Consider the following 23,329-nt stretch of genomic DNA (forward strand, 5'->3'; position numbering starts at 1 on the left):
GTCGGGGCCGGCGGGGTCCGCGGGGGGGTCGGCGGGGGGTCGTGCGCACGACTTACCCTTTATCCGAACTTTCGAAACCGGAACCCTCTAAAAACCGAAGGTTTTTTCGTTCGTACGCACGACTTACGCTGAACGAAAAAACCTTCGGTTTTTAGAGGGTTTCGGTTTTCGGAAGTCCGGATAAAGGGTAGTCTACCTGTATATGAAACAAATACACCAGTCTCAGCCTTTATAAGTAAAACAAATATACCAGTCTCGGCCTTTAAATATGAAACAAATACAGCAGTCTCGGCCTTTATATATGAAACAAATACACCAGTCTCGGCCTTTAAATATGAAACAAATACACCAGTCTCGGCCTTTATATATAAAACAAAACATTTGGCCACACCTTCTACTTTTTCCCCTGCGAGGGTGATCCGTTTCGCTTCCGTGACTGGCCCCTACCCGCCCTGCAGCTCCTCCTCAATGGGACCCCAGTGGCTGCAGCAAGGCTGGGGGAAGGCTGCTGAGGGTCAGATGGTGAGACGGCAGATGCCCTTGGGGGTCGGCCTGGACTAGCTCTGGGCCTGGAGGGGCCGGCTGCTGACTGCTCCAAGTCTGCTTGGGCGGCAGCAGTCTGTCCAACAGCTGGTTGCAGCTGCAATGAAGGAGTGACAGTGTTGACTGCAGGAATGCTGCCAACCTGACAGATCAAAGGCACTCCCTGGTCGGCTGATACATTAGCATGCACATGGGCCAGCACTGCAGCATGCGCAGCAATCTGCTGAGGCACAGACTGCTGGGCTGCTGCGGCACGGCGAGTGCCCCGGTGATGCCTGGCCGATCCAGCGAGTGTGGCAGCAGTTAGTGCCCGTGTGGCCCTGGTCTGTGTCTGCATGACAGCAGCCAGTGAATGCTCGGCATGACTGAGCACTTGGCTAGAAGCCGCCTGTGAAGCAGCGAAGTCCTGCTGACTCCTATTAAAGAACGGATTAATACAATTGTAATGAAGGATATTAGCTCTGATGATGTGGAATCTGTATGGGTAGAATTGAGAAATACTAAGGGGAAAAAAACATTAGTGGGAGTGGTATATAGACCTCCAAACAGTAAGGTGGAGGTTGGGGATGGCATTAAAAGGGAAATTAAAGAAGCGTGCAATAAGGGCACAGCAGTCATCATGGGTGACTTTAACCTACATATAGATTGGGCCAACCAAATTAGTAACAATACTGTGGAGGAGGAATTCCTGGAGTGTTTACGGGGAACCAACCAGAGATCAGGCCATCTTAGACTGGGTATTATGCAACGAGAAAGGATTAATTAGCAATCTTGTTGTACGAGGCCCCTTGGGTCGGAGCGATCATAATATGATCGAATTCTTCATTAAGATGGAGAATGAAGTAGTTGACTCAGAGACAAGGGTCCTCAATTTAAATAAAGGAAACTACGATGGTCTAAGGAGCGAGTTGGGTAGGATTGAGTGGGGAATGGCGCTCAAAGGGTTGATGGTGGATAGGCAATGGCAAACATTCAAAGACCGAATGGATGAGCTACAGAATTTGTTCATCCCAGTTTGGCGTAAAAATAAAACAAAAAAGGTGACTCAACTGTGGCTAACAAGGGAAATTAGGGATAGCATAAGATCCAAGGAGAGGACATATAAATTGGCTAGAAAAAGCAATAATCCTGAGGATTGGGAGCAGTTTAGGAGTCAACAAAGGAGGACAAAGGGATTAATTAAGAAAGGGAAAATAGAATATGAGAGTAAGCTATCAGGGAACATAAAAACTGACTGTAAAAGCTTTTATAGATATGTGTAGAGAAAAAGATTAGTGAAGTCAAGCGTAGGTCCCTTACAGTCAGAATCGAGGGAATTTATAATGGGAAACAAGGAAATGGCAGGCCAACTAAATGCATACTTTGGTTCTGTCTTCACAAAGGAGGACACAAATAACCTCCCAGAGATGCTGGGGAACATAGGGTCTGATGAAAGCGAGGAACTGAAAGAAATCAGTATTTGTAGGAAAATGGTGTTAGGAAAATTGATGGGACTGAAGGCCGATAAATCCCCAGGGCCTGATGGTCTACATCCCAAGGTACTTAAGGAAGTGGCCCTAGAGATAGTAGATGCACTACTGATCATCTTCCAGAACTCGATAGACTCTGGAACGGTACCCATGGATTGGAGGGTAGCTAATGTTACCCCACTATTCAAAAAAGTTGGTAGAGAAAAAGCAGGGAATTATAGACCGGTAAGCCTGACATCGGTAGTGGGGAAAATGCTAGAGTCTATAATAAAAGATGTAATAGCAGAGCACTTGGAAAGCAGTGACAGGATCGGACAAAGTCAACATGGATTTACAAACGGTAAATCATGCTTGACTAATCTACTGGAATCTTTTGAGGATGTAACTGGTAAAATAGATAAGGGAGAACCAGTGGATGTGGTGTATTTGGACTTTCAGAAGGCTTTCGATAAGGTCCCACACAAGAGATTAGCGTGCAAAATTAAGGCACATGGGATTGGGGGCAAGGTATTGACTTGGATAGAGAACTGGTTGGCGGACAAAAAGCAAAGAGTTGGAATAAACGGGTCGTTTTCCGAGTGGCAGGCAGTGACTAGTGAGGTACCGCAAGGATCGGTCCTAGGACCCCAGCTGTTCACAATATATATTAATGATCTGGACGAGGGAATTGGATGTAATATCTCCAAATTTGCAGACGACACAAAGTTGGGCGGGAGGGTAAGCTGCGAGGAGGATGTTGGGAAACTCCAGTACGATTTGGACAGGTTGGGTGATTGGGCAGAAACATGGCAAATGCACTATAATGTGGATAAATGTGAGGTTATCCACTTTGGTGGCAAAAACAGGAAGGCAGATTATTATTTGAATGGCAATAGATTGGGAGAAGGGGAAGTGCAAAGAGACCTGGGTGTTATTGTGCACCAGTCGCTGAAGGTAAGCATGCAGGTGCAGCAGGCGGTTAAGAAGGCAAATGGTATGTTGGCCTTCGTAGCAAGAGGGTTCGAGTACAGGAACAAGGATGTCTTGCTACAGTTGTACAGGGCCTTGGTGAGACCGCACCTTGAGTATTGTGTGCAGTTTTGGTCACCATACCTGAGGAAGGACGTTCTTGCCATGGAGGGAGTGCAGCGAAGATTCACCAGGCTGATACCTGGGATGGCAGGAATGACGTATGAGGAGAGATTGTGTCGATTGGGCTTATACTCACTGGAGTTCAGAAGATTGAGAGGGGATCTCATCGAAACCTATAAAATTCTGTCAGGTCTGGACAGACTAGATGCAGGAAGGATGTTTCTGATGGCTGGGGAGTCCAGAACCAGGGGTCATAGTCTAAGGATAAGGGGTAAGCCATTTAGGACTGAAATGAGGAGGAATTTCTTCACCCAGAGAGTGGTGAACCTGTGGAATTCTCTGCCACAGGGGGCGATGGAGGCCAGTTCATTAAATATATTCAAGCAAGAGTTGGATATGTTTCTTGAGGCTGAAGGGATCAAGGGATTTGGGGAAAAGGCGGGGACAGGGTACTGAGTTTGGATGATCAGCCATGATCACATGGAATGGCAGAGCAGGCTCAAAGGGCCGAATGGCCTACTCCTGCTCCTATCGTCTATGTTTCTATGTTTCTAGCCTGTGCTGCCGCGACGTCCTGCAGACTCCTGGCCTGTGCTGCACTGAATTGTTGCAGACTCCTGGCCTGTGCTGCCGTGACGTCCTGCAGACTCCTGGCCTGTGCTGCCCCGAATTCCTGCACACTCCTTGCCAGTGACTCTATGGAGTCAGGCATCCTTGCCACTGCAGCCATGAGCTCAGTGTGCCTGCGCTCAGCCTGGGCGCCCATTTCCACTAGGAGCCGCACCTCCTCTGCGCTCACCATAGCAGGACTGGGGGCCGCACTCACCCTCTGGGGAGAAGGCCGCCGAGCTTCCCCACCCCTCCCGCGTTGCTGCAGCCCGCTGGTCCCCGGAGCTTCACTATCCGCCGACCCTTCCCCCCTGCTCCCCTCCAGGGAAGACGTGTCACCATCATGGCCATGGGCTGCTGGGCTTCCTCGGCTGAGGGTGTCCCTGATGGGCTGGCTTCCTCTTCCTCCTCCTCTATGTCTGACTCGGACACAGTGCCAGCTTGAGGGGCCGCCTCCTCACCTGGCGAGTCACCATCTGAAAGCAGGGAGGCACAAGAGTTGCTTTAGAGTGAGGACAGGGCGGCAGCGAGGGAAGCATGAGTGCTGCTGTGCACTGCATTGGTTCGATAGTGGCAAAGGATGCTGGTGTGAGGCGCAAGTGGAAAGGGAGAGGTCAAAAAGGTGATGACCCTACCATTGGTGCCCAGAACAGATCAGCATCTCCAGTGGCGACGGGGCCACTCAGCCGGCCTGCCATGATCCGCTCCACGCGCTGCTCGAGGTCGCTCAGCTGTTTCAGGTCAGGACGGCCTCCCCCGGTCTGTCGCTGCTGTCTTCTGTTATGCGCCAGCTTGGCCTGCAAGAGAAAGGACAGCCTCTAAGTACAGTGTCAAGCCCTGATCTTGCCCGCACTGCCTCCCATGGTCGAATAGCCCTGACAGTGTCTAAAGTCCTGAATGCGCAAGTGCTTTTCATGACAGTCCCATAGCTGCTGGATGAGGGCTGGCCATTAGGGCTTTCAGACCCATTTGGCCATAAAGTGAGGTGCACATGCAGGGATGAGGAGGATACTGGAAAGGGTACTCACCCTGACAACCCGAGTGTGGTCGTTGAATTTTTGTCGGCACTGGGTTGGTGTGCTGCCAACCACGCTGTTGGACGTGACCCTGTTTGCCACATCTCTCCATGCTTTCTGATATTCGGCGGGCAGCGGCCTCCTGCCACCCTCAGGGAAGATGATATGGCGCCTGCGGTCCACTGCGCCAACCAGCAGCCTCAGGTCACCCTCGCCGAAGCGCTGCACTTGCTCCCTGGCCTTCTCCATTCTCCTGGGCGTGGAGCTGTTCCAGAAGCAGTGTTCTGGCCTTGCCTTAGGGCTGCAGTGTGCAGGGTGTGGCAGCCAAGCAATTCCACCCTCCCCCTTTAAGTGCTGACCGGCGCCTGACTGTCTGCCCTCAATGAGCAACTCGCCGCACCTGCGCTGCGCCCGTCTTCGGTGTTTGCGCCCCGGATCGCCGGCTTAGCACCTAATGATAAGTCGTGCATCGCCTGCTTTAGCGCAGCAGCAACCTCTTGGGGCGATGCAACTGAATATCGGCGAAGGTGGCGCTAAGTTGCGCCAGGTGCAAAAGTTAGCAAACGCCATGCTGTAGCGCCCCAAACGTGGCCATACTGAATTTCTAGGCCAACGTGTCTTACTTTAATCACTCACCACGAGGTCTGAAGGGCTCAGCCCCGTGCAGGGGCTATGACGTCATCACGCAACCGACGTCATGACGTCATCACGCTACCGATGCTCTTAAAGGGACCCTGCACCGATAACCCAACCCAGCATGTACATATCACAACAATGCTATACATAGTGAATTGTGTTTAGGTACATATAACAGCATTGGTTATACATTTTGTTATTGTCGCTATGTGGTCTCCGCCAGAACACTACATTTTGGGAAAAGACAATCTAAAAATTAACGTGCCTTTTTAAATTAAAACCACACGACAATCTAGGGCAGATTGCGCCTTTATCATAGAGTCATAGAGTAATACAGCACGGATAGAGGCCCTTCGGCCCATCGTGTCCGCGCCTCTTTATATGAAAGAAAACTGCGCAAATGAGTGACTGTGTAAAAGAATGTTGTTGTGCAGCGATAGATTGAATGCAGCTTCATTTTTTTAACTTAATATATGAATGACTGAGTTGCCTTTATACTTTCATCAAATGATGGTGTTGAACTTTGTATGAACAATGCCTTTATATATTCCTCTGGCTTTCTCTTCCAGATGGAGAATGCCTGGATTCCAGTCAGAATCAGGAATGCTTTTCCCAACCAGCCTCCGAAAGCAAGTTTTATAGCCATGTTCATCCTAGAAGTGGATCAGTTTATCCTAACCCCCATAACCATAGGCACCCTGGATGGTGAAGACAGCGAGAGCCCCAAAGCCCAGCTTGTGTTCAATATCACCAACCCGCCTCCGCAGGGTTACATAACTCATTTATCCGATCACACCAAATCAATCACATCATTCAGCTGGACTGATCTGAATGAGCTGCTGATAGCATTTCAGCCACCAAACAGCAGTCACACTGAGAGAAGGAACTACCAGGTATGTAATGCAATACAATATCATGACAAGGGTTTGCAGAAGGGATTAAAGGAAGAAAGTAGCTTTTCAACACCAACTGCCTAACCTCATGTGCATCTCATTCTTAAAAACATCAACTGCCTCTTGCTTTTGTTACGATGCCCATTTCGGGGCGGTAACGCTGGCGTGGCGGGACATCCTGCACCCGATGAGGAAGTCCTGCCCCGGCCACGAAATTCGCCTTAATGCCTCGCCCAGGAAGTGGCGCGCAATGTCGGGCACTCCACTGTCTGGTGGGGCGTTAACCAAGGCTCGGTTTGCGTGCATTTGACGTAACTGACAGGGTCCCTGCCCGGATGTCAGCCTGATTGACAGGCTTGGGTTCTAGTCGGGCGGGCGGGGAGAACTCCAGAGGAGGCTGCAGGACCAGGTAGGTCTGGACCCCAACCCCGGGGGGTCCAATCCCCAACCCCGGGGGGACTGAGTCTAAACCCCGCCCCCGGGGGGGCCAATCCCCGACCCCGGGGGGGCTGGGTCTAATCGCTGACCCCGGGGGGGGCTGAGTCCGATCCCCGACCCCGGGGGGCACTGAGTCCAATCCCCGACCCCGGGGGGACTGAGTCCGATCCCCGACCCCGGGGGGGCTGGGTCTAATGGTTGACCCCGGGGGGGCTGGGTCTAATCGTTGACCCCGGGGGGGGCTGAGTCCGATCCCCGACCCCGGGGGGCACTGAGTCCGATCCCCGACCCCGGGGGGCACTGAGTCCAATCCCCGACCCCGGTGGGTCCAATCCCCGACCCCGGGGGGACTGAGTCCGATCCCCGACCCCGGGGGGGCTGGGTCTAATCGCTGACCCCGGGGGGGGCTGAGTCCGATCCCCGACCCCGGGGGGACTGAGTCCGATCCCCGACCCCGGGGGGACTGAGTCCGATCCCCGACCCCGGGGGGGCTGGGTCTAATCGTTGACCCCGGGGGGGGCTGAGTCCGATCCCCGACCCCGGGGGGCACTGAGTCCAATCCCCGACCCCGGGGGGACTGAGTCCGATCCCCGACCCCGGGGGGACTGAGTCCAATCCCCGACCCCGGGGGGACTGAGTCCAATCCCCGACCCCGGGGGGACTGAGTCCGATCCCCGACCCCGGGGGGGGGCTGAGTCCGATCCCCGACCCCGGGGGGACTGAGTCCGATCCCCGACCCCGGGGGGACTGAGTCCAATCCCCGACCCCGGGGGGACTGAGTCCAATCCCCGACCCCGGGGGGACTGAGTCCAATCCCCAACCCCGGGGGGACTGAGTCCAATCCCCAACCCCGGGGGGCACTGAGTCCAATCCCCGACCCCGGGGGGACTGAGTCCAATCCCCGACCCCGGGGGGACTGAGTCCAATCCCCAACCCCGGGGGGACTGAGTCCAATCCCCGACCCCGGGGGGACTGAGTCCAATCCCCAACCCCGGGGGGACTGAGTCCAATCCCCAACCCCGGGGGGACTGAGTCCAATCCCCGACCCCGGGGGGACTGAGTCCAATCCCCAACCCCGGGGGGACTGAGTCCGATCCCCGACCCCTGGGGGGACTGAGTCCGATCCCCGACCCCGGGGGGGCTGGGTCTAATCGTTGACCCCGGGGGGGGCTGAGTCCGATCCCCGACCCCGGGGGGGCTGGGTCTAATCGTTGACCCCGGGGGGCACTGAGTCCAATCCCCGACCCCGGTGGGTCCAATCCCCGACCCCGGGGGGACTGAGTCCGATCCCCGACCCCGGGGGGGCTGGGTCTAATCGTTGACCCCGGGGGGCACTGAGTCCAATCCCCGACCCCGGTGGGTCCAATCCCCGACCCCGGGGGGACTGAGTCCAATCCCCGACCCCGGGGGGACTGAGTCCAATCCCCGACCCCGGGGGGACTGAGTCCGATCCCCGACCCCGGGGGGACTGAGTCCGATCCCCGACCCCGGGGGGGGGGCTGAGTCCGATCCCCGACCCCGGGGGGACTGAGTCCAATCCCCGACCCCGGGGGGACTGAGTCCAATCCCCAACCCCGGGGGGCACTGAGTCCAATCCCCGACCCCGGGGGGACTGAGTCCAATCCCCGACCCCGGGGGGACTGAGTCCAATCCCCAACCCCGGGGGGACTGAGTCCGATCCCCGACCCCGGGGGGACTGAGTCCAATCCCCAACCCCGGGGGGACTGAGTCCGATCCCCGACCCCGGGGGGACTGAGTCCAATCCCCAACCCCGGGGGGACTGAGTCCGATCCCCGACCCCGGTGGGTCCAATCCCCGACCCCTGGGGGGACTGAGTCCGATCCCCGACCCCGGGGGGACTGAGTCCAATCCCCAACCCCGGGGGGACTGAGTCCGATCCCCAACCCCGGGGGGACTGAGTCCGATCCCCGACCCCGGGGGGACTGAGTCCAATCCCCAACCCCGGGGGGACTGAGTCCAATCCCCGACCCCGGGGGGACTGAGTCTAAACCCCGCCCCTGGGGGGACTGAGTCCAATCCCCGACCCCGGGGGGACTGAGTCCGAACCCCGACCCCGGGGGGACTGAGTCCGATCCCCGACCCCGGGGGGACTGAGTCCGATCCCCGACCCCGGGGGGACTGAGTCTAAACCCCGCCCCCGGGGGGACTGAGTCCGATCCCCGACCCCGGGGGGCACTGAGTCCAATCCCCGACCCCGGGGGGACTGAGTCCGAACCCCGACCCCGGGGGGACTGAGTCCGATCCCCGACCCCGGGGGGACTGAGTCCGATCCCCGACCCCGGGGGGACTGAGTCTAAACCCCGACCCCGGGGGGACTGAGTCCGAACCCCGACCCCGGGGGGACTGAGTCCGATCCCCGACCCCGGGGGGACTGAGTCCGATCCCCGACCCCGGGGGGACTGAGTCCGATCCCCGACCCCGGGGGGACTGAGTCCGATCCCCGACCCCGGGGGGCACTGAGTCCGATCCCCGACCCCGGGGGGACTGAGTCCGATCCCCGACCCCGGGGGGACTGAGTCCGATCCCCGACCCCGGGGGGACTGAGTCCGATCCCCGACCCCGGGGGGACTGAGTCCAATCCCCGACCCCGGGGGGACTGAGTCCGATCCCCGACCCCGGGGGGACTGAGTCCGATCCCCGACCCCGGGGGGACTGAGTCCGATCCCCGACCCCGGGGGGCACTGAGTCCAATCCCCAACCCCGGGGGGACTGAGTCCAATCCCCGACCCCGGGGGGACTGAGTCCGATCCCCGACCCCGGGGGGCACTGAGTCCAATCCCCGACCCCGGGGGGACTGAGTCCGATCCCCGACCCCGGGGGGACTGAGTCCGATCCCCGACCCCGGGGGGACTGAGTCCGATCCCCGACCCCGGGGGGACTGAGTCCAATCCCCAACCCCGGGGGGACTGAGTCCAATCCCCAACCCCGGGGGGACTGAGTCCGATCCCCGACCCCGGGGGGACTGAGTCCAATCCCCAACCCCGGGGGGACTGAGTCCGATCCCCGACCCCTGGGGGGACTGAGTCCGATCCCCGACCCCGGGGGGACTGAGTCCAATCCCCAACCCCGGGGGGACTGAGTCCGATCCCCGACCCCGGGGGGACTGAGTCCAATCCCCAACCCCGGGGGGACTGAGTCCGATCCCCGACCCCGGGGGGACTGAGTCCAATGCCCAACCCCAGGGGGACTGAGTCCAATCCCCAACCCCGGGGGGACTGAGTCCGATCCCCGACCCCGGGGGGACTGAGTCCGATCCCCGACCCCGGGGGGACTGAGTCCGATCCCCGACCCCGGGGGGACTGAGTCCAATCCCCGACCCCGGGGGGACTGAGTCCGATCCCCGACCCCGGGGGGACTGAGTCCGATCCCCGACCCCGGGGGGACTGAGTCCGATCCCCGACCCCGGGGGGACTGAGTCCGAACCCCGACCCCGGGGGGACTGAGTCCGATCCCCGACCCCGGGGGGACTGAGTCCGATCCCCGACCCCGGGGGGACTGAGTCCGATCCCCGACCCCGGGGGGCACTGAGTTCAATCCCCGACCCCGGGGGGACTGAGTCCGATCCCCGACCCCGGGGGGACTGAGTCTAAACCCCGCCCCCGGGGGGACTGAGTCCGATCCCCGACCCCGGGGGGCACTGAGTCCGATCCCCGACCCCGGGGGGACTGAGTCCGATCCCCGACCCCGGGGGGACTGAGTCCGATCCCCGACCCCGGGGGGACTGAGTCCGATCCCCGACCCCGGGGGGACTGAGTCCGATCCCCGACCCCGGGGGGACTGAGTCCGATCCCCGACCCCGGGGGGACTGAGTCTAAACCCCGCCCCCGGGGGGACTGAGTCCGATCCCCGACCCCGGGGGGACTGAGTCCGATCCCCGACCCCGGGGGGACTGAGTCCGATCCCCGACCCCGGGGGGACTGAGTCCGATCCCCGACCCCGGGGGGACTGAGTCCGATCCCCGACCCCGGGGGGACTGAGTCCGATCCCCAACCCCGGGGGGACTGAGTCCGATCCCCGACCCCGGGGGGACTGAGTCCGATCCCCGACCCCGGGGGGACTGAGTCCGATCCCCGACCCCGGGGGGACTGAGTCCGATCCCCGACCCCGGGGGGCACTGAGTCCGATCCCCGACCCCGGGGGGACTGAGTCCAATCCCCGACCCCGGGGGGACTGAGTCCGATCCCCGACCCCGGGGGGACTGAGTCCGATCCCCGACCCCGGGGGGACTGAGTCCGATCCCCGACCCCGGGGGGACTGAGTCCAATCCCCGACCCCGGGGGGACTGAGTCCGATCCCCGACCCCGGGGGGACTGAGTCTAAACCCCGCCCCCGGGGGGACTGAGTCCGAACCCCGACCCCGGGGGGACTGAGTCTAAACCCCGCCCCCGGTGGGTCCAATCCCCGACCCCGGGGGGACTGAGTCTAAACCCCGCCCCTGGGGGGACTGAGTCCGATCCCCGACCCCGGGGGGACTGAGTCCGATCCCCGACCCCGGGGGGACTGAGTCCAATCCCCGACCCCGGGGGGACTGAGTCCGAACCCCGACCCCGGGGGGACTGAGTCTAAACCCCGCCCCCGGTGGGTCCAATCCCCGACCCCGGGGGGACTGAGTCTAAACCCCGCCCCTGGGGGGACTGAGTCCGATCCCCGACCCCGGGGGGACTGAGTCCGATCCCCGACCCCGGGGGGACTGAGTCCAATCCCCGACCCCGGGGGGACTGAGTCCGATCCCCGACCCCGGGGGGACTGAGTCCGATCCCCGACCCCGGGGGGACTGAGTCCGATCCCCGACCCCGGGGGGACTGAGTCCGATCCCCGACCCCAGGGGGACTGAGTCCGATCCCCGACCCCGGGGGGACTGAGTCCGATCCCCGACCCCGGGGGGACTGAGTCCGATCCCCGACCCCGGGGGGACTGAGTCCGATCCCCGACCCCGGGGGGACTGAGTCCGATCCCCGACCCCGGGGGGACTGAGTCCGATCCCCGACCCCGGGGGGACTGAGTCCGATCCCCGACCCCGGGGGGTCCAATCCCCGACCCCGGGGGGCACTGAGTCCGATCCCCGACCCCGGGGGGCACTGAGTCCAATCTCCGACCCCGGGGGGACTGAGTCCAATCCCTGACCCCGGGGGGACTGAGTCCAATCCCTGACCCCGGGGGGACTGAGTCCAATCCCTGACCCCGGGGGGACTCAGTCCAATCCCCGACCCCGGGGGGACTCAGTCCAATCCCCGACCCCGGGGGGCACTGAGTCCGATCCCCGACCCCGGGGGGCACTGAGTCCAATCCCCGACCCCGGGGGGACTGAGTCCAATCCCTGACCCCGGGGGGACTGAGTCCAATCTCCGACCCCGGGGGGACTGAGTCCAATCCCTGACCCCTGGGGGACTCAGTCCAATCCCCGACCCCGGGGGGACTCAGTCCAATCCCCGACCCCGGGGGGACTCAGTCCAATCCCCGACCCCAGAGGGTCCAATCTCCGACCCCAGGGGGCTGAGTCCGATCCCTGAACCTCGGGGGCGCTGGGTGCAACCCCTGAATCCCGGGGGGCTGGGTCCAATCCCTGAATCCCGGGGGGCTGGGTCCAATCCCTGAATCCCGGGGGGCTGTGTCCAATCCCTGATCCCCGGGGGGCTGAGTCCAATCTCCGAACCCCAGGCGGCTGTGCCCGATCCGAGCAGGGGATTTGTATGGCCGGGGGGCTGATGGTGGGGATACTCGGGGCCGTGAGGAAGCACTCCTGCTCCTCCCGGCCCACAAGGAATGCTCCTCGAGGCTGTCCTCGCCTCGCTGCAGCTGACGGGTTTCCCGAGGCCTGGGAACCCTGGCTAGCCTCTGTTAAACCTGCAAAGCAGATTAAATCGGAGGCGTCCAGACTCATTATCATATGTAAACTGCCAACCAGCCTCCTGGGAGTGGGTTGGCTGCCCGCCCCGTGTCCCGCCTCAGGGAAAACCCAGAAGTCGGTGGGTTGGAGCCGGCTTCCCGACACGCTCCAATTCTTCCTCATTTAACCCCCTACCTGCACCCACTCCCACCCACTCACCTATACTAAAATTCCCCCATTCTGTCGCTTGAGTCAATCTCTGCATACACCTGCTCAGACTGTTCACTCTCTGTCCACCCAGTTTTGACCTGATTGATTTCGACAGAACCTCCCAGTTTATCAGATGTTAAAAGCAAGAAAAGAGAATATTGAGCTGATAGAGGCCTTTACAATTATTATTAGACGTAGAGAAGATGTCTCCACTTGTGGGCGAGACCAGAACTAGGAGCATCAATATAAGATGGTCAATAACAAATCCAATAGGGAATTCAGAAGAAACTTCTTTACCAAGAGAGCAGTGAGAATGTGGAACTCGCTACCACAGGGAGTGGTTGAGATGAATAGCATAGATGCATTTAAGAGAAAGCTAGATGGGAGAAGGGAATAGAGGGATCTGTTGATGGGGTTGGATGTAGAGGAGTGGGAGGAGTCTCGAGTGGAGCATAAACACCAGCATGGACCAGTTGGGCCGAATGGCCTGATTCCAAGCTGTAAATACAATCTAACTATGTAAGTAGGTACAGTTATGTTCGACTGGAAGATTACAATGTTGAAGTTTTAATACTTTCAAACATTTTGGGCCACATTTCCCTCTGTTCAAGAAAAAAGGGAGAACGACCTGCTTTTACTTTAAATTTATAACCCACGAATGAAATGTAGGCCCATAATATTTAGAAATGTATAATTCCTCAGGATACGATTTCATTAATACAAACAAAGAAAAACAAGCCAATTGTATTCGTGATCCTTTAGCACACAGGAGTGTGCAATTTTTGGGGAAATTGTTTTCTGATTCAAAAATAGCATGAGTAGATATTTGGTGCAATAGGCGATTCCCAATTATGTAACTGAGGTGACAGAGGCAAAAAATCGCAGGTGTCCTAGTCCGAGCAGGAAGGTAAAATGTGAATGCTACAGTAAAGTAGCAGCATAGGATACATGCAGATGTGAAGGCAAGCTGCACTCGTTCATAGAATCATAGAGCCATACAGCGCAGCAGGAGGCCAATCGGCCTATTGTTCCTGTGCCAGCTCGCAGAAAGAGCGACCAATTAGTCCCACTCCCATGCTTTGTCCCCATAGCCGTGCAATTTTTTCCTATTTAAGTATTTATACAATTCTATTTTGAAAGTTACTATTGAGTCTGCTTCCACCACCCTTTCAGGCCATGCATTCCAGATCATAACAACTCACTGCATTAAAATAATTCTCCTCATCACCACATGGCTTTTTTGCCAATTATCTTAAATCTGTGTCCTCTGGTTACCTGCCAGTGGAAACAGTTTCTCCCTATCTACTCTTTCAAAACTCCTCTTAATTTTGAACAATTTTATCAAATCTCCCCTTAACCTTCTCTGCTCTAAGGAGAACAGTCCCAGCTTCTCTAATCACTAAACATAACTGAAGTCCCCCATCCTTGGTATTATTCTGGGAAATCTCTTCTGCACCCTCTCCCAGGCCTTGACATCCTTCCTAAAGTGTGGTGCCCAGAATCGGACACAATACTCTAGCTGAGGTCTGACCAGTGATTTATAATACTTTAACATGACTTCCTTGCTTTTGTACTCTGTGCGTCTATTTATAAAACCAAGGATCCTTTATGTTTTATCAACTTGTCCTGCCATCTTCCAAGGTTTGTCTATTTGAACCCTCAGGTCTCTGTTTCTGCAATCCCTTCAAATTATTACCATTTAGTTTATATCGCCTCTCCTCATTTTCCTTCTAAAATGCATCACTTCACTCTTCTCTGCATTAAATCTCATCTGTTAAGTGTCTGTCCATTTCATTAGTCTGTCTATGTCCTTCTGAGATCTGCTACTATCCTGATCACCGTTTACTGCATTTCCAAGTTTTGTGTCATCCGCAAGCTATGAAATTATGCCCTCTGCCTCCACTAGATTTCCTTTTTGTTCCTTAATCTGTCCCACCTTTCTTATAACTATCCTTTTACTCTTTATATATTTATAAAATACTTTTTTCTTCCCTTTTATGTTACCCGCTAATCTTTTCTAATACATTCTCTTTGCCCCTCTTATTTCCTTTTTCAGTTCTCCTCTGCACTTTCTGTATCCAGCTTGATTCTCTACTGTATTATGAACTTGATGTCATAGAGTCATAACAGCACAGAAGGAGGCCATTTGGCCCATCGAGTCCATGCCGGCTCTCTGTAGAGCAATCCAGTCTGTCCCATTCCCTCGCTCTATCCCCGTAGCCCTGCAAGTTTATTTCCCTCAAGTGCCTATCCAGTCTCCCCTTGAAAGCATTGAATGTCTCCACTTCCACCTCTTCCGTCAGCAGCAATTTCCAGGTCATCACCACTCATGTCCCCCCTGTATCTCTTGCCCAAAACCTTAAATCTGTGTCCCCTAGTCCATGTACCATCACTTAGTAGGAACAGTCTTTCCCCGTGTAGCCTATCCAAACCCGGCATAATCTTGTACACCTCTATCAAATCACCCCTCAACCTCCTTTGCTCTAATGAAAACAAATCCAGCTTCTCCAACCTGTCCTCGTAGCTAAGATCCCCCATCCCCGGAACCATTCTGGTAAATCTCCTCTGCACCCCCTCAAGGGCCTTCACATTTTTCCTAAACTGTGGTGACCAGAACTGGATGCAATACTCCAGTTGTGGCCTAACCAGTGCTTTATAAAGGTTCAGCATAACTTCTCTACTTTTGTACTCAATACCTCTATTTATGATGATTTGTTAACCACTCCCTCACTATGTCCTGCCACCTTCAGGGACATATGCACATTAGCTCCCAGGTCCCTCTCTCCCTGCACACTCTTTAAAACTGTGCCATTAAGTGTATATTGCCTCTCCCTGTTCCTTCTGCCAAAATGCATTACCTCACACTTCTCTGTATTAAATTCCAGCTGCCACTTGTCTGCCCATTCTCCTAGCCTTTCTGTGTCCTGTTGCAGTCGATTGGTATCATCCTCACTGCTTGCCATACCCCCAAGTTTGGTGTCATTGGCAAATTTAGAAATTCTACTCTGTATTCCAATATCCAGGTGTAAAGGGTTTTCTCCGATATTGGTCCCCCGTTACACACAGTTCTTGGACATCAGGATTTATAAGAACAAAATACACACGGCACAGGGTTTTGGCTCAACCTTTGATTCGTTCGTTTACACACACACAATTACTTCCCCAGTATAAATCCCTACGATTTATATCAGGCTAACAACCCCAAAATACAAACCTCTACGCAAGGGTCATTTGCATAGACACAATATGACACAGTTAAACCCATCCGCGATTTGACTGTTACATATAAAGTTACCCAGACTCAATCACAAAACCCTTATTGTGATCTGACTGAAACTCACAAACTTACACAGACTCGATCATAAAAGCCCCCTCGATGATTTGGCTGAAACATATAATCACCATTCTCGATCGCCTGTCTCTTGGAGTTGATTGTAGGTCCGAATCTTTCTGTTCACTGTTCTGCCATTAGCTTCCCACACCACTGCCTTCGAAGTGATCTTACTTTAAACCAAAACCAACTTGCAGTATTTCCTGGCCCCTCCTGAACATGCGATGGCCGTATCAAAATGTGTGAATTGTCCCTAGCAGAGAACACTTGATGGCTAATGTCCCTCGTATTGTTCATTGATTAGAGATTCCTTTCTGACAATGCAACTGTCCCAAAGTGACTGCATATGCGAAGTTGTTGGTTTCTGTTAGCATTTGTATTCAAAAGGTTCAAGGCCCGGCCCATTGTCTAGGCCTGCACTGAAACAAGTTATTCGGGGGCCAAGGTCTAAGGTGGACAATGTAACCCCTTAAGGTACATGAATATGCGGATGTTCTTTTATATTTGTAGTTTTGGCTGCAATGTTTGAATTAACCCTTTATTGCCGAGACCTTTTTGCGGGCTCTGCAGTTCTGGGTTTTTATATTTCATAGTCTAATATTTTTACCGTGGGGGGGGGGGAGGAATTGATCTTACACAGGTCATTTATATATATCAAAAAAAAAGCAGTGGCCCCAGCACTGACCCTTGGGGAACACAACTGTCTACCATCCTCCAGTCTGAAAAACAGCCACAACTCGCTGTTTTCTGTCCTTAAGCCAATTCCTTAGCCAAGCTGCCACTGACCCACCTATTCCATGAGCCTCAATTTTGTTAACCAGCCTTCTATGTGGCACTTTGTCAAACGCCTTCTGAAAATCCATGTAGACAACATCCATTGCATTCCCTTCATCAGTCCTTCCTGTTACTTCATCAAAAATTCAATTAGATTAGACAAACACGATCTGCCTTTTACAAATCAGTGTTGGCTCTCCTTAATTAGCTTAATCCTCTCCAAATGCCCGTTAACTTTTTCCTTGATTATTGTTTCTAAAACTTTACCCACCACTGATATTAAACTGACCGGCCGAAAGTTACTCGGATTTTCCTTATACCCTTTCTTGAACAATGATTTCACATTTGCCACTTACCAATCCTCAGGCACCTCCCCGCATCTAGGGAAGATTGGAAAATTATGGCTAGCCCTTCCACTATCTCCTCCCCCAATTCCCTTAGCAACCTGGGATGCAAGCCATCTGGACCAGGTGACTTGTCCACTCTAAGCATACCCAGCCTTTCTAGAACATCCTGTCTATCAATTTACACCCATTCCATTGCTTCTACCTTTTCCACTTCTACCGATACTTTGTCAGCATCCACCTCCTTAGTAAACACCGATACAAAGTACTCATTGAGTATTCTAGTCTTGCCCTGTGCCTCTAAGCATATATCACCTTCTTTGCCTCTAATAGGCCCCACCCCGCCTCTTACTACCCACTTACTATTTAAATGCTGGTAGAAGATTTTTGGGTTTCCTTTTATGTTAACCGCCATTCTACTCTCTTATTCTCTCTTTGCCAATCTTATTTTCGTCTTCACTTCCCCTCTCAACTTATTGTATTTGGTCTGGTTCTCCCTTGAAGAATTCACCTGACATGTATCATACACCCTCTTTTTTCATTTCATCATCTTCTCTATCTCCCTCGTCATCCAAGCAGCCCTTGCTGTGGTTCACTTACCCTTCCCTCTTGTTGGAATGTACCTAGCCTGTACTTGGAACATCTCCTCCTTAATGATCACCCATTGTTCCATTACAGTTTTTCCTGTCAGTCTTTGGTTCCATTTTACCCTGGCTAGATCCTTTTGCATCCCATTGAAGTTTAGCCCTATTCTAGTTTAGAAGTTCTTTGCTCCTCTCCATTGCTAATCTAAATCTTATGATACGATGATTACTCGTACCCAAGTGTTCTCCCACAGACACTTGGTCAACCTGGCCCACCTCATTCCCCAGCACCAGATCCAGCAATGCCTCCTTCCTAGTTGGGCCAAGAACATATTGGTCAAGGAAATTCTCCTGAACACATTTCAGATATTCCTCCCCCTCATTTCCCTTTACCCTAACATTATCTCAATCGATATTTGGGTAATTAAAGTCCCCAATATCACCACTCTATAGCTCTTGCATATCTCTGCGATTTCCCTGCAGATTTGTTCCTCTACCTCCCTCTCACTATTTGGAGGCCTATAGAATACCCCCAATAGCATGATCACACCCTTTTTGCTCCTCAACTCTAACCAAATGGATTCTGTCCTTGACCCCCCTCAAGAATATCCTCCCTTTCAAAACTACAATGTCTTCCTTAATCAGCACTGCCACCCCACCTTCCTTTTTTCCTTCCCTATCTTTTCTGAACACCTTGTACCCTTGAATATTAAATGCCCACTCCTCACCGTTTTTAAGCCACGTTTCTGTTATTGCCACAACATCATATTGCCACACGGCTAATTGTGCTTGTAGCTCACCAACCTTATTCACCAAACTTTATGCGTTTACGTACATGCATTCTAAACCCATTTTTGAATTTTTCATAGTCTTTCTCAGTCTGCTCCTTTCTAATATGGTACTACGTCTGCCTCTAGTACTACTTTCTTCTCTAGTACTATCCAACACACTCACTCAATTATGCACCTTCTTCCTCTTTTCTACTCCTATATGCTGGAGCCCATCCCCCTGCCAAGCTAGTTTAAACCCTCCCCAACAGCGCTAGCAAACCTCCCCGTGAGAATATTGGCCCCGGCTGTGTTGAGGTGTAACCCGTCCGGCTTGTACAGGTCCCACCTTCCCCAGGAACAGTCCTAATGCCTCAGGAATCTAAAGCCCTCCCTCCTGCACCATCTCTCTAGCCACGCATTCATCTGTTCTATCCTCCTATTCCTGTACTCACTAGCACGTGACATCAGGAGTAATCCGGAGATTACTACCTTTGAGGTCCTGCTTTTTAATCTCTCTCCTAGCTTCCTAAACTCTGCCTGCAGGACCTCATCCCTCTTTCTGCCTATGTTGTTGGTACTGAAAAGGACAACGACCTCTGGCTGTTCACCCTCCCCTCTCAGAGTGTCCTGCAGCCGCTCAGTGACATCCCTGACCCTGGCACCAGGGAGGTAACATACCATCCTGGAGTCACACCTCCGGCCGCAGAAACGCCTGTCTGCTCCCTTAACTATCAAATCCCCTATCACTATTGCTCTTCCACTCTTTTTCCTCCCCCTGTGCAGCTGAGCCACTCGTGGTGCTGTGGACTTGGCTCTGGTTGCATTCCCCAGAGGAACCATCGCCCTCACCAGTACTCAGCACCAAATACTGGTTGGAGAGTGCGATGCACTCCAGGGACTCCTGCACTACCTGCCTGGTCCTCCTCTTCTGTCTGGCGGTCACCCATACCCTTTTTGCCTGCATTCTCTTAAGCTGCGGGGTGGCCACCTCCAGAAATGTGCTATCCACGTAACTCTCAGCCTCGCGGATGCACCGCAGTGACTCCAGCCGCCACTCAAGCTCCGAAACCCAGAGCTTGAGTTGCTGTAGCTGGCGACACTTCCCCCACATGTGGTCGTCAAGGCTACGCGAAGCATCCAGGACTTCCCACATGGCACAGGATGTGCACTCCATGGGACTGAGCTGCCCTGCCATGCCTCTATTTAAAAGACTAAGAACTAAATTAGCAGAAATAAACTTAACACTTAAAAAAACACTCAGCAACTACTCACCAATCAGCTCCTTCCCTTGTGCCGACTTCACTTTTTCTACTCTGACATCACTCTTTCGGATTCTGCCTCTGTTGAGTTGCTGCCTCTCTCGCTCTGCTCCTGCTCTGGTCTCGCCCAGGTCCGCTGCCTCCTCCCAAATAAGTCTAGACTTATTTTATTTATTTAATTAGTTAAAGTCTTTAATCACAGATTATTTATAGTTATATTAATTAGTTTAATTAGTTAAGCTATAAATTTAATACAGTATGTTATAGTTTCCTGATCCTGGTTTAAACCACTGTCCTAGGTTAGAGAGAAAAAAGAACCTTAATACTCACCAGCCAATCACCTACCTGCTGTCCTGTGACATCACACCTTATTTTTTTGGACTCCTGGAATTTTTTCCTTTCTCTGCTCCAGTTCCCGGCTTGGTCCGCTCTTCCTCGACTGCTCGTAGTGAGTTCAGGCCCCTCTCCAAACCCGCTCTTTATTTACTGGCCTCTGCTCTGGTTCCCGGCTCGGCCCGCTCCTCCTCAGCCTTTTTTTCTGTTTCATTTTAACTTCTACTTATTTAGTCATCCAGGGAGCTCTGTCTTTGGATGCCCTTCCTTTCCTCTGCAATGGAGTGTGTCTATTCTGTACCCAAGCTTTGAAGGCCTCCCATTGCACATTCGCTGTTTTATCTGCAAGTCTTTGCTTCCAATCCACCTGGGCCAGATTCCTTTTCAACTCACTGAAATTAATCCCTCTTCCAGTTGAGCATTTTCACCTTTGATTGTTCCTTGTCCTTTTCCACAACTATTCTAAACTTAATGATAATGTGATCGCTGTTTCCCAAATGCTTCCCCTGTTGAATCATGCTCCACTTGCCCCACTTCATTTCCCAGAACTAGATCCGGCACTTCCTTCTTGGGCCGGAAACACATTGATCCACAAAGTTTTCCTGCACACATTTCAGGAATTACTCCCCCTCTTTGCCCTTTACACTCTTTTCCCCAGTCTATATTAGGGTAATTGCAGTTCCCCCATTATCACTACTCGATTGTTTTAAAATTTTTCTGCAAGTTGCCAGCAGATTTGCTCCTCTATCCTCTTCCCAGCATTTGGTGGTCTATAGTAAACACCCAGCAGCATAATAACTCCTCTATTGTTCCTTAATTTGAACCAAATAGATTCTGTCTGTGAACCCTCAAATGCATCTTCCCTTTCCAGGGCATAACAGTATATTTGATCAACACTGCCACCCCCCATCCATTTTTTCCTTCTCTATCTTTCCTGAATATATTGTAGCTAGGAATATCAAGTTCCCATTCCTCCTCTTGTTTGAGCTAAGTCTTCATTATCATAATCCCATATGGTAACTCATGCCTGCAGCTCACCAATCTTATTTTCCACACTCCGTGCATTTACGCACATGCAGTCCAAACCCACTGTAGTCTGATTTGTATTTCTACCCTGTCTGAAACCTCCTATTTCTGAACTGCTCTTCATTCTAATTTGCCAAAAAACACACTTCTTTGGGACTAAGGCACATTCCCAACTTAAATTGGCTGGGAGTACACTGGAGGGGGTAGGAAAACCGGGCATGACCTGTAAACACTGGGGCCCCGATTTTCTGCCAGCAGTCGGGTGGGTTTTCATGCGGGCGGGGGCCAAAAATCGCCGAAATAGGGGGTCGCGACCCCCCCGCCTGATTCCCCGCCCCGTCTGACTTTCGGATCGCCATTTCTTTGTGACCCAAATCAGTCCCGCCCACCGCTGGCGGGACTGGCCGTCGGGACCCTGATCACCAATTATTGGCATGTTTAATGCCATTTTAGGGTGCCCTTTTGATTTTCAGGGGTTCCCCACGCTAAACACGCCTGCGGGGAACCCCGCTGATGAAACCTGGCGTGAAGCTTGCCGGCTTGCTTGCTCTCAGCTGCAGGTCATTCGGGAAAGCTGCGATTTAAAGGGACAGCATTTGTATGTTGAAGGACCTTGTTGTTGCAGGCTTGGGGCTACTTTTTCAAGGCTTAGGCACAGCTGTGGAAGGTTGGAGCCTCGCACACTTCTCCAATGTGATCTCCTGGGAAGCCCCTCTCCCCACCCTCACTCAGCGCTTCCTCAGCGGAGGCATCTACCAGAAGTATGGGACGCCTTTTTTTCCTTCCCTTCTTGCCATTAGAGGATCTCCAGCAGCAGAGACAGCAGCAGCAGAACCAGGAACAGCAGGATGAGCACCAGGAGCACCAGGCTGCTGCTCACTCACCTGAAGCTGCACAGGCCAGAAGGGGCCAGCGCTTGGAAGTGGCTTGAGAGCACCTTGCTGCGCTTTAGGGGGCCATGGGGACCCGTATCTGCACTGGCAGTCCTACTCAGAAGGACTTCCATGAAGGTCTGGTTTCTCTGTTCAATAGATGGCCAACGCTCCTCAAGAGATGTCATTCTCTTATGAGCACTCACCATGTTTTCCGTACCCTGGCGAGTTATTTCCTCCATGGAGGTTGCCAACCTTACCACGGTGATGCGTTCCTGCGCCAATGACTCCACAAAGGCTCTGCTCATGGTCGCTATGGACTCCTCCATTCGCTCCACACTTGCAGCGACCCTGGAGACAATACCTGCCAGAGACTCCGGCATCTGTGCATGGAGATCCATCACCTCTTCTCTTGCGGATGGACCCAGAGGCAGAGGGTCGACATGCAGCGCAGCTGAACTGAGTTGGCAGAGTCCTGCGCCCTCCGACGAGGACTCTCCACTGCTGTCCCTGTCTCCAGAATCTGCTGAGGCTCACTTGTGAGCTGTGAAACACCAGGTGACAACACTACTCTATCTCCCGAAGGTCCCCCCGTGGTGTGAGTGTCTGTACTGGTGCTGGGTGCGCTTACTTCTGCTGACGCTGTGCCCTCAGAGGTTGGAGCTTCCTCTGAGGAGTCTGGCTGCACAGCCTCTTCCTCCTCCACAGTGGGGACGGGGGCTCTGGATGGTCCTGCGGGGGAGTAGAGGAAGGAGTTAGAGATGTGATGCCAAGGTTACATGCATATTCGAGTTGACATCTGCATCCAAACAGCCTTGGTCTCAGTGGGAGGCCTCTTCCTGCCTGGCCAAGGGAAGAGGACCTCCCTGTGGACCCTAACTCCATCCAATAATGCCTGCAGTGAAGCTTCGTTGAATTTGGAGGCAGCTCGGGGTCTGGCACTGGCCACAGCTGCTGTAGGCTCCTCTGCCATCCTGTATGGTTCGTTTGGAAGCCAACAGAGGAAGCAATGCTTGCTGTGGACCTTGAAAGCACCAGGAATGATGACATCATACTGTGGGGCTTCCTGACTGGAAATGGACAATTAGCAAGGCTGCCCACATGCTGGAAATTAATTGGCCACTTGAGGGAAAATTGCGTGCAGCTGGCTGACCCATTTTTTTGTGTGTCAGAACCTCACATTCGGAGGATTCCAACCATTTCCCACACAATCCACAAAATCGGGCCCTGGGTCTCGGGAAGTTCCATACATCGATACAAGGCCACTGATGTCAGGTGGCAGTGCCGGTGGAATGGCTCCCTC

At 54.0% G+C, this 23,329-nt stretch overlaps 1 protein-coding gene across 1 annotated transcript in view; it reads left to right on the forward strand.

Annotated features, from left to right (window-relative positions):
* The window catches only part of LOC147124856 (FRAS1-related extracellular matrix protein 1-like), an 883,765-nt gene that overhangs the window by 160,760 nt on the left and 699,676 nt on the right, over positions 1-23,329 (forward strand). The window contains exon 6 of the mRNA XM_085994045.1: positions 5,914-6,237. Coding sequence (XP_085850171.1) covers positions 5,914-6,237 — 324 coding nt within the window. The remainder of the gene's footprint in view (positions 1-5,913; positions 6,238-23,329) is intronic.

This window comes from Somniosus microcephalus, chromosome 1 (assembly GCF_052327205.1).
Source record: "Somniosus microcephalus isolate GS21.2 chromosome 1, FLI_Smic_1.0, whole genome shotgun sequence".
NCBI classification, from domain to species: domain Eukaryota; kingdom Metazoa; phylum Chordata; class Chondrichthyes; order Squaliformes; family Somniosidae; genus Somniosus; species Somniosus microcephalus.